This window comes from Lygodium microphyllum, chromosome 5 (genome assembly GCF_053477565.2).
Source record: "Lygodium microphyllum isolate KBCC chromosome 5, Lygodium_microphyllum_v1.1.10, whole genome shotgun sequence".
Classification (NCBI taxonomy): Eukaryota; Viridiplantae; Streptophyta; class Polypodiopsida; order Schizaeales; family Lygodiaceae; genus Lygodium; species Lygodium microphyllum.
This window is the reverse complement of record NC_141139.1, coordinates 154,197,529-154,217,708: the sequence shown is the minus strand read 5'-3', so window position 1 is coordinate 154,217,708 and position 20,180 is coordinate 154,197,529. Positions and strand designations below refer to the sequence as shown.

The following is a 20,180-nucleotide window of genomic DNA, read 5'->3' as shown; positions in this document are numbered from 1 at the left end:
ATCCAAGATGGCTTGGTGTTGCACAAAGTGAGGTCGATACAAATAGAAATTCCAAAAACTTCAACAAGGTACGTATACAATATTGGGCACTAGTTTGTAGTCATCAAAATGCTATAGATGGAGAGGTGTATTTTAATTGTTGGGATAAATATTAGATGTGCAATAAAAAAGATATTGAACAATGGGAAACAATAAATAGCATTGTCTTCTCTTGGATGAAGAAAGGTACAAAATCTCCCAAAAATTTTAAAATTCCCCCAAAGGTTGTATTGAAGGCCAAATAAAGTCTACAAGAATCCAACAACTGAAGATTCTCCTTGAATATTTTCAAGGATATTAAAACCATGTTTATTAACACCACATTTTTGAGTTTTTTCAATCTCTTGGAAACAACCATAAGCAGTAATATGTTCCATTGCACCAAGTTCCAAATTAATGAAATTCCCAAAATTCACGAAATCCATTGTGATTTGGAATTCCCATATTGATGAGAAATTCCCAAATTCTTGAATATGGAGTTTGTAGCCAATCTTATGTGATTGAAATGCAAAAGCTTTTTCCATGACTAGTCGACACATCCACAAAATATTAATTTTTGTAGGTAAAACAAAGTCGTCACATGTAATTTTTAATTCTTTGAGAGTAAACTACTGTCTAATCCCTTTTGGATCTCTCAAGTTTGACTGATGAGAAGCCAATTAAATGATATCCTGAGTATGTAGGGGCTTTAAAAAAGAAAATAGTTTTATCTTTTTACCACATTCTTATACTTTGTATCCACTTTTACTTCAACCTTCTTATTTGAGCATAGATGGTGAGGTGTACTTTTGTATCAAGGGGCACTAATGCCTAGCAAGCCACCAAAAGGAAACAAAAAGCTAAGGATCTCAATGATCAACAATGACTAGGCCACTAAAATCAAATACACTAGGATTGACCTTCAAGACCCACAACCCGAGCCTAGCAACCCAAACTCCTCTAAAGGGCCTTGTATTTTCGAACATCAGTTTTTTTTGGACAAGAGAAGCACCCTTAATTCTCATTCCCAAAGCATGACCAGCGACATTGCAATAATGAAAAATAAGGACTTCTATCCCTAAGCATAGTCCCCATTAAGGTCTTTGAGTAAGCGGATACTTTAATCTAGACCTTTGGGAACCTCTTTCACTACAAGATATGAGCCATATACCAATGTTGAAAGCAATGGAATCATTAATTTAAAAATTTTACCCTTGTCTTCACCAAAATCATCTCTATACACATCTCTACAAAACCATCATAAATAGCAATGCAAATTGCAATGTGTGCCTTTGTTATTTGCGATGCTAATAGTGATGCGTATATGTTTATTTGTGATGCTAATAGTGAAAATTATAGAGGGGGAAAAATTTTTAGGTGGTAGGGCTTTATGTCTTGCTACTCTTCCAATCACATGTGCTTAAAAAAATTTCATAAATCATTTGTAAGTTGAGTAAAACTATTGTCGAAACACATCATCGTGAAATGGTAGAAGAAAAATGTTTGTTGATTAATTTTCAAATAAATATAGCATTGACCGACGACATCTCATTAAACTACATGGGCTGATAGGGAGTAGAATCCAAAAATAGGGACATGTATCAATAAATATCACAAAATGAAATTCGTACAAAAGATGAGAAATATATCAAAGGAAGCCTACATAGAGAGAGTCTACATGGACTATAGGGCCAAAAAAGAAAGAGATGCATGCTCCAAAAATCGAAGTGACTGCTACAGGTTCCCCACATCTAAAAGCTCCTATCGACGCAATGGAGCATTCAATGGACTGTACAAAATAAAATAACCAAAGATTAATCTATGTAACATAATGGATCACACAAAAACTAGAAACTAAAAAAAAGAAAAATGCATAACTTACCAAATCACCATGTGAATATAATCTATCAATAAGAGAAGTGAGAGTGTGCTTCTCTGCATACAAAGTCTTTAATCCTAGGGCATCGTATTTTGTGATCAAGTACTATAAGGAAAAGAAAGTAGCATTGTAAGAAATAAGATTATGAAATCCTCTAAATACATTATATGTCTACCACTGCCAAGATGATACACAACTCTTGCCTCCAACCATGCCCTCACTACCTTACACTATTGCTGCCATCATCCTAGATGTCAAGATTTGGGTGGTGGGGAACTTGCTTTAGCTGCTATGCCAAACATACACCATACACACAAGAGAAAGCTCACTCAAGAACACAAGAAGAGAGGCGGAGACCAAAATATGTTTCCACTAGTTTCTTCTTCTTCTTTACACAATACAATGTACATGAAGTATAGATGAGATACAACATAAAGGAAAGTGACCTACTAAGTTAAACGATGTATAATTGATTGTACTAATGGATTGGTGTTGTAATTGTTCTAGCTCTAGGTAAGTGCAACAAACTAAATATAATAAGTGATAAGTCAATTGCTATGTGAAAATCAAATATACCCCCAATGTCTAAGTGTAGATGTCGGATCCATCTAGCTAGGCGATCCATTATCACTATTTTCATGTGTTGAGCTTGCCATCTCAACACTTGAGAATATATAGCTTCCTCCTTGAGTTTGTGCCAATTCTCTGGTTCCAACCATTTAGGATTTAAATAGCCACTCTTGATTGCCTTGTGTGCATCCAACCATTTATACAATATATATGCACGCGTACAATCCAGCATCCATCTAGTGGTGAGTCGATCAACCATTGTAGGTAGCGAGAACACCTTATGCAAGGATGTGATCACATACTCCTTGTCTCCTTCCAATATTCTTTTCTAGTTGATCTAGAACATTCTATCTAAATACATATTGCCACAACTCTCCATTGTTACCAAAGCATATGCAATGCTCCTCACCTTCAAATCATTCTCATTGACATGCATTTTTCCTTTCCTACAAGTATTCAACTCTTTCTTGAGTTGAATCATTTGTACCTTTGTATTTACTGAAAACATATTCTCAAAAATTGTCCAAGTTATAAGTGAAGGTTCTGCATTTCTAATATACCCAAGCATAGTATTATCAATGATTGTAGATAGCCAATACATCATCTTTGTATCCTTTACATTCCATTTTTTCCACACCTTTAATTCATCTACAATCGTAGGGTCACTTAGCTTTACCTCCTTTTCTTTACTTGAAATGAACTCATAAAGGCCTTTTCTAATAAGGAAGTTTATCACATAGAATTTTCATGATGGGTAGTTATTCTTGCCCAGCTTCTCAATGATGGATTTTTTATTGTTCTTTGTCATTATCACAAAAATGATACACAATAGCAAGCAAGTCTTCTGTAACATTTTATCATAAGTACACAACAATATACTAAGCAACCTTTTTCATTGAATGATCAATAGTACATGTAATTTATAACATATTTGTAGATAAAACTTATTTTTTCTTCCTAACAAACACCTCAAAACTTATAGATTTGAAACTTGTGTACCTACTCTTGACCGACACAATCGAAACCACAATATGCCCTAAAGTTGTTGTCTGTAACCTTACATATCGAAATAGGGCTCGAAACAACCTTGCATGTCTAAAAAATTTAGTGAAAGGCCCTAAATGAATCAATTACAAAATATATAGTTCTTTGCTTGCATACCTAATCTCATAGCAATCTGAGATTTTTGCTTTACCTTGCTTTTGACACCTCCATAGAAACTATTCAAGAGAAAGAGTGGAAGAATGGATGGCGGATGCACAAGGGATCTTGGCCATCTCAACCTTCTTCTCATTAAACTACGGACAATCAGCCTAACTAATCTTCACATGAGAAGGTAGAGGACAATCAATAGGCTCACTATCCTGCATATGAAACTGCTCAAGGACTTTTTGGATATACTCCTTCTATGGACAGATAAAGAAGTCTCTTAGAGTGATTGCACGTGATGCATATCCCAAGAATGTGTAAGTCTTGTTCCATGTCCTTCATCTCAAAGCTCTTCTTGAGCTGAGTTTTCAAGGCATTCAACTCATCATGAGCTCTCCCAGCAATAAGCATATCATCCACATCGAGTACAAAAATAAGGTTGTCATCACGAGCCTTTTTCATGTATAAACACAAATTCATAGCACTATGGCTATATCCTGTGAATACATGATAAAATCATCAAACTTGATGGAGGCCAAAAAAATTTCTTTATGGTTTTTTCTTATTTTTCTTCACACAATACAATGTACACAGAGTATAGATGAGATACAATATAAAGGAAAGTAACCTACTAAGTCAAACAATGTATAACTAATTGTACTAATCAATTGGCACTATAACTATACCAACTATGGGTAGGTGCAAAAAACTAATAATAATAAGTGACAAGTCAGTGGCCATGTGAGGATCATAATGACTATTGACATGATAAGTGTAGATGTGCAGACCTATGTAGTGAGGAAATCCATCATCAATATATACACATGTTGAGTTTGCCATCTCAACACAGGAGAATATATAGTCTCCTCCTTGAGTCTTTGTCAATCCTCTGTGTCCAACCACTTGGGATTTGGAGAGCCACTCTTGATTTCCTTTTTTTCATCTGATTTTCTATGCGACATATATGCACACATACAATGCATCACTGACTGTCTATGAAACATATATACACACATACAATGCCATCTCTCCTTCTTTTAACATTCATGATGATGGCATCAATTTTCTCATCCACTAAGTACACATATCCTAGTGGGGTGGATCTAAGATGTGCCCTCTCCCATGTGAAACTACACTCTTGGGAATAACCATGATACCCCTGTCTATTTTGCATACCTATAGGGATGGTATCTCCTAGAATAGCACCCATAGGGATGCCACTTACAATGGCTTTGGAGTCAAGGGCGTAGATATCCCTCATTAGGGGAGTTTTGAGGTCTCGAAAATGCCTTTTAGGATGTGGAGAGAGAGTGCTCTAGACCAATAAGAGCAAAGCCTCCGTAACGGAACTTCTAATTTAAAAAAATTAAAAAATCATTTTACAAAAATATATAAATATGATAATATTACGAATTTGTATTTTTATTATGTATTTTTAGTCTCTTATATTCGTGATTATGACATATTTTGCATTAATGGCATAGAGTCTCGGCTACTTTTATTTAATGATGTTTCTAGATTAATGATAATGACTGATGTAATCGAAATTCAAATTGGTGAAAAGCATGGCGCTCAGTTTTTTCCCTCCTTTATTTTATTCCTCTATTGTTTTTCCCTCCGTTATGATAGCCTAGTCCTCTGTGTGTGTGTGTGTGTGTGTGTGTGTGTGTGTGTGTGTGTGTGTGTGTGTGTGTGTGTGTGTGTGTGTGTGTGTGTGTGTGTGTGTGTGTGTGTGTGTGTGTGTGCATGTATCTCTCTCTTCTACCATGGATACAGAAATTCGACCTTCAACAAGGCGTCCAAGCTCCCAAATCACATCCATATCAGTGTTTAACTCATTCCAAACTGATGGAAGATGGATTCCTACTATCATTAGCAAAGGTAGTTGGATCACCATGCAACAAGCAAAACGTGGAAAAAGGCAAAGACATGAGAGCTCGTTTATCTCTGCTTGGAAGGGCAGAATCCGAGATTTTAAGCTTGGAGCAAATAAGAATAGTATCAAAGAGGTACTAGTGCAACATGTGTTCATGCATAGAGAGCTGTGTTTGAAACCTGGATCTTCAAAGCTTCCAATGCATAGACCAAATTGTAAGAATTTGATTCTTAAAGTTTTTCCTTTCTTAAATATGGTTTAGGTTTTTCCATTATAATATTTGTTTGTCTTGTAGATGTCTATCCCTCTAATCTTGAGGAATGGCAACCAGTGGAATCTATTATTGATGTTATTGATGTTATACATGGTTCAATTGGAGAAGAAATGTATAGAGGTAGAAAGAAGACAGAGCTTGCAGAGAATGGAATATTCTTTTATGACCATTCTTATGTTATTCCTATGCGGTGTTGCCAATGGGGATCAATAAAACTCCTTCCTTTGCCAGATTTTTCAAGCTTTGAGTGGCCTTTGCCAAGTCCAGCTACTAGTGAGGGCTATAGATGTAAGATATTTTCTGAGATCCAGAAAGCACTAAAATCTAATATCTCAAGTAGGCTAAGCAAAGTTACTTTATTTATGCCTATTAATATATTTATTGATTTCTTCTCTAATATGGAGATAAGAATAACAAAAACCATGCTTTCAGTGAAGAGACTAACATATGATCATATCATACAATTTGTTGATGAAGGATGGGATACAAGGACAGAAGGAAAAATTATATGTAAGATAGATCAAGACTCTATAGCTTGTAAATATATGATTGCTACTCAAAATTTTATCCTTAGCTTTTACTATAGTCGATGGCATTTTGTTGGTAGTAGTCTAGTTGCTTTAGACCAGAATCTTAATGACTTCAGCAAGGATCCTATTGTGGATCTTGAAGTGAGGATGGATTTACAAAATGAAGACATTGAACTACCATGCTCCTTTGTATTCCAACTTCACAAGAAACGAGTAAGTTTTCACATCATATTATATCTACTTAGATGTATATCAAGATCTCACTTTCTAACTAACAAACATTTGTAATTTATTTTTTGCAGATATCGAAAAGGAGAGAAAATAAAATACACTGCAATGACATTCAAGAAAAGATATCTTTACTATCAATATAAAATACATGTACAAAATTTGTAGCAGATGTCTATCTGCCATCTCTATGAGATATACAAGGGCTGAAGGGCAAATTTCTATATATGAAGGCCTACAAGGCGATATGGCAAAGCTATTTCTTTTTTGGAGAACTATCCTTTCTAGGAGTCCTTTTGCCTTGCTTTGATGTCTTGGGTATAGAAGGTGTTGAAGCTATGGATTTGCCTTCCGTGGTTATAGGCACCGCATCTCCTTCATGGTGCAAATCCCCACCAATCTCTGTTGTTGGTTGTATACAATTGACCATCATATACTTCAAGAGCTTTGCTCTGATGTACCAAATATGCTCAGATGTATAGCAATCCTTCGAAAACTGTCACACATTTATAGAAAAAAGAGTTTTAGTTCATTATTGTTCTTACAATAGACTATATTTTTATCATCAATGGACTATTTGCAATTAATATCTATCTTAAAGTTTAGCATCTTTCATATTACCTTTACATGTTTATCATCATTAAGATAAACAAAGTTAACCATTCTTCTAGCATTTGCAATCACCCTCCAGCCACAAGAATGGCTATCATCCTGATGGGGACACTGCAACCACCAACACAAAGTAAAACTATAAAGAGGACGAATGGTAGTTCATAGAATAAACTCATGTTTCAATTATTTTAATGAATAACTTACCGCAACTTGTCTATATTGCATTGTTGCAAGCAAATCAGATGGCATAGGAGGTCTTTTCTCTAGCTCTTCAATTAATCTTTTGGCACCTCTGTATATAAAATATGTTGAAATTTAGAGTACTTACAAAAAAAAGAATTGAAATATCAAGGAGCCCTTGGATAATATAACTTACAATTTAGCATTTCCATGGCTTCCTTTCATAGAGTTGATTAAAAAGCATTGCTTATCCACAAGGTCTATTGCAATCAAGCTCCAATGAGAACTAAAAGCAATCATATCTCAACAAATTAGTAGGATAAAATCTCAAAAACTCTAATAGAATATTGAATCACTTACTTTTCATTATATTGAATCACTTACTTTTCATTATATGGAATTATAAGCAGCTCCAAAGTATGGAAGTCAATCAAATTGAGCCAGTGCTCAATAAAACTTGCATCAAGCTCATTCCTCATAAAGAATGAGACAGATGGATCAAAAACCTCAATTTTTTGTTGTATATCCAAAGGAAACTCATGCATTATACACCTAGAAAAGGCATAGAAATAGTGAGTATAAACAAGAAAAATCTTATTGCTAAAAAAATATCAAAAAGTATAAGTAATTATGGATGGACATACCTTAGGCCAGCAAGAATAAGAGTGTCATTTACTTCTCTTCTTTTATCCTTAAGAATCTGAACACATCCAGCATCAAAGGAGAGAACCTCAGTTCTTTTGCCTAAGTCACCAGGTAAGAAACAAAACACACTGAATCCTTTTGGATTAGTTGCTTCAAGAAGGGTGGCTAGCTCATTTTCAAAGGACTCTAGTTGCTCTATTTCCCTTTCTTCAACCCTTTGCTTCCTATACTCTCTCCATTTATCTGCTTGTTCCTCTTTAGCCTTCTCCTCTTTTTCATGTTGCCTTGTATCCTTCTCATGGGTGACCCTTGTATCCTTCTCATGGGTGACATCCTCAACCCTGACACCAGAATCATCTTTCTTTCTTCTAGCTGGGGGCACATTAAGGATATTAAATGTCTTCATATCAGTGAGGGGAATTGGCTCAAGGACCTTTGAAAATCTATACCTTAGCCTCCTAAGAATTACCATGTCCTTGTCCATGAGTGTGAGCCTATGAGCATGAGCAGCACAAATGTAGGCATCTTGGAAAAACTCAATTAGAAAATCCTCTGTGGCTTCTTGTATACAATTAAGAGCTGTTCTTGTCCATCTGAAACTATCCAAACTATATCTGTCACAAATTTCCCTGACAAGCCTCTGAAAAGATAACTTTGGAATTGCATTGTCAAGAGCATTTACTGCCTTCCTAATCTCCCTTAGACACCTGACATTTTGAGAAAACCTTCTCCTTGGCTTTGACTTTCTAGAGAGCCTCTGAGGCTTTGAAGACTGATGAATCTTTGATGGTAAATCCCTCGGATCAATCTTCCCTTTTCTTGCTGTTGACTTAGTCCTAGCCATCTGCCAAAAAAACATATGTTACTTCTTCTCCAGCATGTAAAGCAAAACGCGAGTCCCAGACAAGAGTTATCTATGTTGCATGGCGTTTTCTCGTATCAGCTGAATTTTTCTCAAGCTGTCTAGTGAAACGCGAGTGTCAAGCAAGGCGCCTCCTTGCAGCTGCTTCTTTTCGCGTTTCACTGGACTTGTTGTCCATTGTAGCCAGTGAAACGCGAATTTAAGCCAGGGAACCTGCTTGAAGTACCTTATTTTCGCGTTTCACCGGACAGCTCATGAATAGCATAAAAATTGACAATGTGAAACGCGAGTGTCAAGCAAGGCGCCTCCTTGCAGCTGCTTCTTTTCGCGTTTCACCAGACTTGTTGTCCATTGTGTCCAGTGAAACGCGAATTTAAGCCAGGAAACCTGCTTGAAGCACCTTATTTTCGCGTTTCACCGGACAGCTCATGAATAGCATAAAAATTGACAAAACCAAGAAAAAAGAGCTTTGATCCAAGGAAATCTTTTAAGATTACTTAAAATATCCATAGGGAGGAAAGAAACAGGCACCGAGAGCATGGAATGCTCAGATAAGTAATTATTAACAGCAGCATGGATTTCAGATAGCTCATGCAGATCACAGTAAGATTTCCTTAAATATCAACAATATTAAGGAATGCTTTCACTGTGGAAAAATTTCTTTTGTAGTGGTCATGAGCTAATAATAACATAAAGGATTAAGGAAAAATATTAAAACAATGCATTGAATGGAGCTTGTTATTGAAAAGCAAGATGCAGAAACCATACCTTCTTTTCAGCTTGTTCTTCACAATCTCAGCCTAACGATGACAATATGCTTGAAGGTTTGCTTTGTTGGAGAAATAGTGAAATGCTTGGAGATTGGAAGGAAATGCTGCAGACTGGAAGGAACACCAAAAACAAAGATGGAGTAGCGATGAAATGCGATGAAAGCTGAAGGCGGTGAATTTGCATGGACTCAACGTTCTTCGCAAAGTGTTAATAACACGTGTGACGTACTCTCGCTTATCGAAATTTTTTATTTACTTGGAAAAGGGTTATTTAACACACGTGTAACGTATTTTTGGAAAAAGAGAATGCGCACGTCTTCTGAGGAGTTTATTACGCTGTGTTAAGTCAGACACGTGTACACGTATTTTTCCATTATTACACAAAATTTTTCGTTGGAACTATCACTACATGCTTAACGGTCGATATAAAAGCATTTCAAACCCATTTCTCCGACATTGTCTTCTTCTCTGCCAAAATTTCGTCTCGACTTCCCTTCAAGGTCCTTGCATCCTGTGTGGAGAGCAGTTCAACAATCTTTGATAGGTAACAATTTTTTTTATTACAAGCATTTTAACAAAATAAATTTGATTAATATAGAAAGAATGTTTTATAACACTTAAACAATTAAAGATGTCATGTGCTTTCTATCTTTCAAAAGCAGCAAAGCTTTTCCAAAAATGATTATATCATCAATTTGTGTGTTTCCATAGAATTTATTTATTGTTCATGTTTCCTTTCTTCATTTGCAATTTTTAACAAGTAAAACGCGAGAAAATGTATGTGTTGATAATATTTTGCTTAGTATCGCGTTTCACCGGCCACATTTTAGAATAATTTTTGTCTTCAAGCTAGTGTCCGATGAAACGCGATTCCTTCACAGGCATTTTCCTTTCACACTTTAATTTTCGCGTTTCACTGGTCAACTAAAAAAATTCTCCTGTTTTGATTTTTTTGTCTTGGAAAATCAATGTTGGGGCCTCTTTTCATGATATCATCTTGTTTTATTGGATATTGGTTCTTTTCTGCTTTTTTTTCAGGGATAAATATTTTTCTGGTCAAAATGACAAAGAGGAAGCTATCTCTGGAAGGAATGGATGAGGAGGAGATAATTGAGACATCTGATGATAGGCTCTTTGATCTTTTACACATCACTGGAAATTCTTCCAAGTTTTGCTATATCAGGGAAATTTTCAATGCTCCTTTTGATTTGAAGGAGTTACTGGAGGATCTTGATGATAAACTTAATGAGTACAGATGTTTTTATGATAGACATGTGCAAGGTTTGGAAGTCAATGGATTTGTTCATTATAGTGATGTCATGGGAGCCACCAATACATCCAGGTCAACTTTGCTCGGCAGGTTCAACCTCATTGATGAGGAATTCAGAAAGAAAGAAACATGTTGCCCTTTCCACAGGTACCAACACCAATGCCTTCTAATCCACAAGGACGTTGGATTTATTGTGTATCTTCAGTACATGGAAAATTCTTCTCCAGATATAGACCAACAGAGAAAGCTAGAGGATATTGCAAGTATGGATAAGGAGGTCGAAGAGAAGGAGGAGATGTTCCAAGAAGATGTTGAGAATCAACTTGTCCAAGGTTTTGATGTAGGTTTATTCAAGAGTGACAATATCACAATGGTGGAAGAAAAGGAGATTGAGCCAAGTGCACAGGTTAATGAAGAAGGTCCTCTTGCCTGTGTTCCAACATTTCCCACTTATCTTATCAACAAGAAGAGATATGTGTTGCTAAATGATATTCAACATCTTTTTGATCTTAGAGAAGATTATTGCTTAGCAATCCTTGCAGGTTGGGGCAAAAATGACATGAATTTTATAGGTTATGAACAAGAACCACTAGCAAGTCTTGATGTTGAGGGAGAGAATTTCCAAGATAGCTCTATAGCCTTACATACATGTATTAATCAGATCATAGAATACGAAAAGGGGGGGCTACCTACAGAAGAAGAGTTCTTGCAGGTCCAGAAGAACTTCATATTGATGATGTAGGGTATGAAGAGAGATTGAAGTCTCCATCAGATGAGAAGCCCAAGAGTTCAATAAATCTTTATGATGATAGTTTTCTTGAAGAAGATGAACACCCTAAGGTATGAAATATAATTCGAAGTTACCCATTGAGTTTATGTTAGACTTTATTATGCATTATAGATAAATATCTTATATCTTGTACTGTTGTGGTTTGTTCTATAGATTGAGATTGAAGATCTGGACAACTTTCTTGGAAGGGCCAAGGGCTCTAGGCCAATGAAGCTTGGAAAAAATCAAAGCCTTGGCCATTATATTGGAAACTTAAACAATCAAACAATTGTAATATATCATAGTAGATTGTCAAGCTCTCCAAGTCTACCAATGATGGCTTTGAGAGCTATCTCAAAGGTTATTGGATCTCAAGTTTTCAGCAGAGGTTTGGACAAGATCATTTTGGTGGAGAAGGAAGAAGCCATAAGAGTTTTTGGCTTTATGCTTGGATACAGTGGATCTAGAGCTGGATATTTTGGAGTTCTTGGCTCCTATTTGCTCTCTTATGTAGGAGATAGTAAGAATTTGAAGCTTCTTCCAGGCTATCGGAAACAAGAGTTTTTGAAATACAGAGGTCTTATTGAGTGGGATGAAACAAAAGATTCCTCTAGAGGCCCTGTCGAGCTACCTGAAACCAAGGACTCCACTGAAGGCCCTGTCAAGGTGCCTGAAACTAAGGACTCTTCTGCAACACAATCAGACTAGAAGATGCCAAAGATTAAGGGTTTCTTGAAACCCATCTTTTCCCAACTCTTTGTTTGGTTTGTAACCATTCTGTAAATCTTTGCTTTGCGCAAGAATTTAAATATCTATCTTTTCTTCTTTGGGTAACAATTTGTATAGTCCTTGCTAAAGATGATGTATTGCTTGATGTGGTTGTATCTTTAAGCTTGAATTTATGCCAAATTTGTCGATAGAACCATTGAAAGACCTCTAATAACCTGTTGGCTTTGTGTCTTCCACCTCCATGTCTTGTATGTCTGAAATATTTTGTTCTTGCTTGATAATGTGATTTTTCCATACCTTGGGTTGACCAGATAGATAGAGATCCATATTGTTTAATAAAGTATGGAGCATGGTTGTATAGAATATGCTGCATAGTCAACAAATAAGGAAAGTTATTAAAAAACATTATATGAGTTCGACAATGAAGAAACAAACATATACAAACTTCTTACCATATAGTGAGTAAAGTGTTGATCACCCCAAGCTTCTGTCATCGCCTTTTTGAAAAGGTTCAATTGGTTTTTAAAGTCTTTGAGATCATCGTCATTCCATTCAGTCTTATCACAATAAAAAAACACTTTGTCTAGTGTTTCCCAAACTTTAGCTTTTCTATTTCGAGCTTGTCCATTATCAGTGTGATCCTTAACTGCATTATGTAGGGATTTCCACTGATTAAATTTAATAGTTGAGCCACCATTTCTCGAGTTTATCTTGCCAAGTCTCCCATGAAAGCCTAGAAACCTTCTAGCCTTCACTCCACCAATAGATGGTTTTTTTGGGACACAATTACCATCCTTAGACTTCTGAAGATCTGGTTCAATAACAACATTGCCACCATGCAAACCAATTGCAGAGAGAACTTTTTCAACCTTTGTTATAGCATCTGTTCTAGTTGATAATGGCTTCAACTTCCATGCAAATCCTATATAGAGATGAACAAGCTTTTCGATTATCCTGCAAAGTGCATGAAGTGTACAAATATGGGCATTCGCTAAAGGAACGTCCAAGACTGGTTTAAACTGTGGATCCTTATTGTGCCTAGAGGGAGCTCTATTCCAATTGCTTGAGTTTAACTCTACAGCTGGTGACATGCAGTATAAGCAAGGAGATCTCGAGTTAGCTCCTTTTGATACATTATACATACATTTGAGTGTCTTTAGGTCACCAGCTATGTGCCACTCAATCCTGTAGTTCCCTAATCCTTCAACAAATAGCTCTTCTCCTGCTTGTTGCCTTTGAATAACATTAGGTATTGATGTTTGATGAAAAACCCAATATAGTATATCAAAATTCTCAGTATCTACCTCAAATGCTCCTAGCCACCAGATGTTATATTCAGATTGAACACTAAATGATGTTGAGTGATTGCAATGACTTGACGAAAGTGCTCTATTCATCAAGGTGATAGAGATTCTCTCCAATTTTTTACATTTCAGAATCTCACTTTCATCAAGTTTAATCACAAATCTAGCCACTCCCTGTGCCTCAGCTACTGACAAGTCATAAAATTTGATCATTAAGCATTGTAGGGTGGGCAAGTCAAGGAAAATATTGTTAAACTCATTGAATGTAACCTCCTTTTTCTTGCCCTTGAAGCTAGCCTTGATATGAAAAGGCTCACCTAGAATCTCCATCACTTTGTTATTAACTCTCTGTCTGATAGTCCTAACCACAAATGGTTTCGGAAGTATGCAATTGTGTACCTGTCCTTGCTTCATATTTGATTGTAAAAGTTGGAAAAGTTGCATATAAGCATCTCGACTGATACCAATACTATCCAGTGTCTTCTGTACTAACTCAAAATCCAAAGAATGATCCTTCACAAATGACTCCAAGCATTGTTTCTTTGCCTTTTTAAATTTCTTCTTCTCCAAAATATCCTTTGAAACCACTGAAGGAAGAAGATGATAATAAAACTGAGCTGCTTTTAAAGAATCTCTTTCACTTGCATTTGGTTGTAGAAGAGATCTAAGCAAAATTAACATCACAAATCAATGCAAGTAGTTTAAATAAAGCCATATTTAAGATTTTTCAAGTGAAAAAAAATATACCTTGCTGCTTGGATCCTTTTACCACAGCCTCCTCCTCCTCGTTTGAGATTCTCAATATTTTTAAGAGCTCTTTGTCGATTTCGAAGGCCTAATAAAGTTTGCTTTTGTTGATAAGCTTTGATACGCTTTTCCAATGAATGAATTTTTTGTTGACAATCCTCTAGCTTCTGCAACAACTCTATATTGTGTTTCATCAAAAGATGATTCTCTAGTCCAAGGATATCCTTTTCTGCAACAAGATTAAGTGTATAACCTAAAAATCCATTGTAGCCATCACCAATAAACCTCATTAATGACAAGCTATTATAGAAAGGAGGAGTGCTATTTCTGCTAGGATCTTTGGGATATAGCTTTCCATCTAACCAAAGATCAATATTCTTCTTTCCTTCAAACCTCAGTATATGTTTCATAGACTCTGTAACCGTGATAGATTTTGTTCTCTTTCTTATCGGTTCATACTCACTGTCCAACTCAATATGAAGATGATAGAGAGGTCTTTTATGAGAGCTACAGAGATCATTAGATGATTGATCCATAGCTGAGTTACAGAGATCATTGGGTGATTGATCTACAGCTAAGGATATGATTAGAAGCAAGAACGAAAACAAAGAAGAGACTAATAAGGAGAAGAAAAAAAGAAGAGAGAAACGATGGAGAAACGATGGAGGGAGGCAATCGAGTATCCACCAAAATTCAAATTGAATATTACTTTTCACTTTAATGAGGAGAGGTAAGATCTTCATTATGACAACCCTACCAACTTTATGGCGACCTAGATTTCTAGGTTTGATGTGACCACGAGAATATCACGACAATGATTTATTAACGAATTTTGATATTTTAACTTACCAAAATATAAACCTTTTAAAAATTCTATAAAATGATTTTATTTCGTAAATTGTTTTCTCTCTCTAGGATCTCTTACAGGGCATTTTCGAGACCTCAAAACTCCCCTAATGATAGGTGTACCAAATCCTGGAGGTGATAAGTATCCACTCGATGAATGGATGGAGACACTATGTTAGTGTCTCCACAGTATCCACCTAAGCCACTCTCCCTAGAATGGATGGAGGAGCGAGGAGTAGAAACTGGCCGTTGTAGGGTCACAACATCTATATCTCCACAACACCCTCCAAATCCACCCCTAGAGCAAAGAGAAAAGAAAGTATGTTTCTCTTCAAAGCACCCACCATAATCATCATCTCCACTAGTTGAGGGAGGCATCCTTGAGCCTCCCTCTATGGCAAGCCTAGAGTGTTGACTCTGCCCATTAGAGATCAATGTGTCGGAGCATGCCGAGGTAGAAAGCACTAAATACCCAAATGACTATCATGATAACTCTTTGTTTGCCATATCTTTGAAGCACGCCATTCATATAATCCAGAGACATAAATGTAAAGATCTCATGCAGCTCCTCATTTGTCATCCCTCAGCTAATCCTACTCTCTAGATCATCTATAGTGATGTGCAAATCCAAATTAAAGATATTAGCACAATCAATATAAGAGTGAATGTGATCCACAATAATATATATTTGCAAAGAAGGATGTTAGTCAAGAAAAACGTGATAAAATATGAAATATGGATATTTTTTAAAAAATTTTATCTTTGTGTTTGTTTCTTTTCCTCCCTCCCTCCCTCTATTTCTTTGTTTCTCTCTTCCTCTATTTTTGTTCTACACACTCTCTCTATTTTGCTCTCCCTCCCTCCCACTTTGTTTCTTTTCTCTCCCCCCTCTTTTCTCACATATTTATTTCTATCTCCCTTGCCCTCTCTCTTTGTTTCTCTCCCCCTCCCTCTCCCCCTTCTTCTCTTTCTTTTTTAATTTTGATTTCTTTGTTTTTGATTTTTTCCTCCATCATTCTATTTATTTATTTATCTCTCTCCCCTTTGCATTTCTATTTCTCTCCCCCATCTCTCTATTTCTATTTCTTTCTCTCCATCCTTCTATCTCTCTACTTTTCTCTCCTCTCCCCTCTCTCTATCTCTTTGTTTCTCTACCCCTCCATCCCATTCTCTTGGCTTCTCTCATCCTCTCTCTCTCCTCCCTTCTCTCTCTCTCTCCTAGTTTCTCCCCTCTCTCTATTTTTTTTCTCTCTCCTCCCTTCTCTCTTATTTCTCTCTCTCCCCTCCCTCTATCTTTCTATTTTGATCCCTTCCCTCTGTTTAGCTTTCTCTCTCCTTGCCTCCCTCCTTGCCTCCCTCCCTTCTTTGTCTCTCTCTCTTCATCTCCTTATTTCTCTCTACCCCTCTCTTCTCTCTTCATTTCTCTCTCACTCCCTCACTTTATGTTGCCCTCTTTTCTCCTTGTCTTTGTTTCTCTCCGCCCTCTCTTTCCTCTTCTTTCTAGACTCCCTCTCCCTCTCTCTTTTTCTCTCCCTCCCTCTATTTTTATCTTTCTAATTCCTTGCATTTATCCCTCCCTTTCTTTATCTCTCTTGCACCTTTCATCTCCTTATTTCTCTAGACTCCTTGTCTCTCCTCTCTTCATTTCTTTCTACCTCCCTCCCTTTATCTCACCCTCTTTCCCTCTCTCTTTGTTTCTCTCTCCCCTCTTTTTTATCTCCCTCCCTCTTCCTCTGCCTCTTCCTTTCTTTCTTTCCCTCCCTCTCTCTTTATTTCTCTCTCCCCCTCTCTTTTCCTCTTTGTTTCACTACCTTTTTCTTTATTTCTTTGTATCCCTTCCTCTCTCTATTTATATATCTCTTTCACTCTCTCTCAATGCATCTCTTCACAAACAATAAGATAAAGAGAAGAGAAAAAAAAAACAAACAAAGAGATGAGAAATAATGCACTTACTTCAAGGGATGGAAGAATAAACCCTTTGCTTTCGCGGCTCCCCTCCCTTTTCTCCCTTGCACTTCTCTCCTCTTGCTTTGCCAATAGTGATGGTGGTGGTCAATTGGTCTCTCTCTCTCACTCTCACAAAGCTTCAAGCTCTCTCTCTCTCTCTCCCTCTCTCTCTCTCTCTCTCTCTCTCATTTTTGTTTTGTTTCCCTCAAAATGTCGTGCTCCAATTTTTGGCCTTGTTTGTTTTCCTAGAACGACATTGCTATTTGTGTCGATCTATGTCATAAATTGCAATGCAAATAGTGATACTTTTTGTGTCATAGATAGTGACATTGCCAATTTTCAACGGAAATTATCGTCTCGGTATGTCTTCATCCCCCTATAGTGTTTAGAGTTATGGTCAAACCTCTAAACTTATTGTATTCCTCTCCCCTTTGAAATTTAGATAGTACTTTAAAATCCTTAGGATTCTCTTTTTTCAAATTCTCATCATTTTATCTCTCTCTATAAAGTACATCCCTTTTCCATCTACTATTTTCTTATTACTTATAGCTATTCAGATCGTGCTCAAATTGAGTGAACTTGAATATTTCCTATCAATACATTGGGAGTATAACAAGTATTTTAACTTGCTTTCTCATCCGGATTTTTTACAAACCAGATTTATACCGCAAAATATGGCCAAAACCCTATCAAAAGCCTTACCATATCACTTTGGGTTTACTCTTCAAGCACTAGCTATGCCACATTATTGCTTCTCGGTTATGATAACTCTAGCAAGTGGGGAAACAAGTTCTTAGGAGGGATTTCAATGTAAAGGGTAAAAGGAATGGGTTATCTTAGTGAAGATGGAAATGGATTACACCTAGGGGTTGAGTGAATGTATAGATTTTTTCAAAGGACTAGCCTCCAATTACACGTGGATTCCACCTCCATCACTAAGATTTAAAATCTATCACCATCATTAGAGGATACCTCACCCTTGTACACAAGTCAATATCCACATCATGGTGTCATTTGGATCTTACACAAAAGCTTACAAGCATGGACCCTCTCTGTCACATGCTTATATATATATATATATATATATATATATATATATATATATATATATATATATGAGGAACTAAAGTCAAAGCAGCTTTTGGAAGTTTTTTTTAATAATTTCAATAAATCCCAAAGGAAAGAAAATTTCAAGAAAAATCCTGCGATGTCAGATTGGTTTTGACCTGGTCTACAAAGTTGTAAAAGAAACTTTTTTCAGATTCTTCATCGATTTGAAGTTACGAAGGTGTAGACTACTTGCTACATGCAATTTTCCTCTCTCTTTCACCACATCAGCTTTCCATTTGATCCTTCTTGTAAATATATTATAATAATGTGCTTTGGGAACCCACCTCTTGTAATTTAGCTCCCTTTCTCTAGCTTGTCTACCACCACCCTTGGCTTCTTGCATGATGACCAAGGTGGGGACTTGTCCCATCCACTATTCTCCATATTTTCAAAGATGTCATACATCATCTAGGATTATGTTAATTAAAAATATTAGCTTAGTCTAATCTCTCTCATGGAGGCTATTTAAGAAGCCCATGGAGATGTAAAGAAACACAAACACAATGACAAGCACATGAGAGCACTCTAGAATACCCTCATGCTAGTCCATCTCTTTGAGGTAAGCTATGAGTGAGTCTCTTTTATTATGTAGCATAATGGCAAGCTTCCTCTACCTCTTCTCCTCTTGTCTCCCTCTCTTCTCATCTCTCTCTCTCTCTTTCTCTCTCTCTCTCTCTCTCTTTCTCTCTCTCTCTTATATTCTAATATGGTGTCTAAATCATATGTAATCTCTTATAATTATCCCTCTACATTCACACTTAAACTTATTAAGTAAGACTTGCCATATGCTCTACTGGTGGAGAATCCTTATTTCCTCATGTTATATATATGTTTATGGAATAATTTAGGAGTCATCACCTCCCTTAACCTTCCATCATCTTCATTTCCATTAAGATAGGCTCTAAATTCTCTCTCATGAAGTTATTTTTTTGGTTCTTTCCATTCTCTTTGAGGAAAGGGATGTCCTAGCCCATCCTCCCTTTGGCTAGGTGGTGCCCATCCTTAACTGTCTTAGTGAGGATTGGAGGTTGGGTGGGTAAGAGGCAACCCATTCATCTTTTCAGCTCTCACTTTCAAAGCTTTATCACATACATACACATACATGTAAAGGTTTCAAACTTCATCCACTAAAGAGATGAAATGACAACATTGCATAATATCTATATTCCTCAAATGTTTCAAGCTCTTATAAAATTGGTAGAAATATAACTCATAGTTCATATATTAAATTGTTTCAAAATGGAAAGACAATCAAACTTAGTATTTGGAATGAAGCTAATATTGCACCTGCCATTTAGAACATGTGTTTCATGAGCCATTTCTCATGGTTCTTGTGCGGCTAAGGAAATGGTGGAATTTTATTATGTGGCAAATATATAAGTCTATAAACTTGGATGCCACCTTTTACTATATTAGCCACTTGCTTTTGTGCCACCTTGTGCTCCTCATTGCAATCTCTTGAGGCCAAGTCACGATTGATGCATGTATAGTAGGCTACCCTATTGCACTCTACCCCAACACAATTTGAATGTAGCTGCCCATCTTCTTATTCTTTGATTGCTAAAATTATGTCTAAAAGCCTCAATTCTAGCACCTTGAAACAATCCCAACTTTCCTTTCTAAAATTATACAAGTCCCACTACTTTTTTGATTGGCCATCTTTCATCAGTTTGCTTGACACAGAAGCCCATAGCTATCATACAAGTCCCACTGTTTTTTTGATTGACCATCTTTCGTGATTTGGCTTGACACGGAAGTTCATAGCAATGATAGAGCTCCCTTCCAGTCTGCCATAGCTACCTTGTTCTTTACTTCTACCTTTTCATTACAAACCTCGTTACTCCCAATAAAAATGGAAGAAGGAA

At 36.5% G+C, this 20,180-nt stretch overlaps 1 protein-coding gene across 1 annotated transcript; it reads right to left on the bottom strand.

Moving 5' to 3' along the window:
• Positions 1 to 6,780: 6,780 nt before the first annotated feature.
• Positions 6,781 to 7,422, bottom strand: LOC148036557 (uncharacterized). Its single transcript, XM_087678946.1, has 3 exons — positions 7,341 to 7,422; positions 7,146 to 7,247; positions 6,781 to 7,020 (listed from the first exon to the last, which is right to left on the bottom strand). Exons 1-3 carry the CDS (start codon positions 7,383 to 7,385, stop codon positions 6,781 to 6,783), a joined length of 387 nt encoding a protein of 128 aa, XP_087535072.1. The 5' UTR covers positions 7,386 to 7,422.
• Between the last annotated feature and the right edge of the window lie 12,758 nt (positions 7,423 to 20,180).

What these genes read in the sequence shown, in the direction of transcription:
- LOC148036557 (XM_087678946.1), bottom strand. Translation starts at nt 7,385, where the DNA reads ATGCCATCTGATTTGCTTGCAACAATGCAATATAGACAAGTTGCG. An exon ending in TGCAATATAGACAAGTTGCG is followed by an intron (nt 7,248 to 7,340) that starts GTAAGTTATTCA and finishes TGGTGGTTGCAG; the next exon opens with TGTCCCCATCAGGATGATAG. An exon ending in ATGATGATAAACATGTAAAG is followed by an intron (nt 7,021 to 7,145) that starts GTAATATGAAAG and finishes AATGTGTGACAG; the next exon opens with TTTTCGAAGGATTGCTATAC.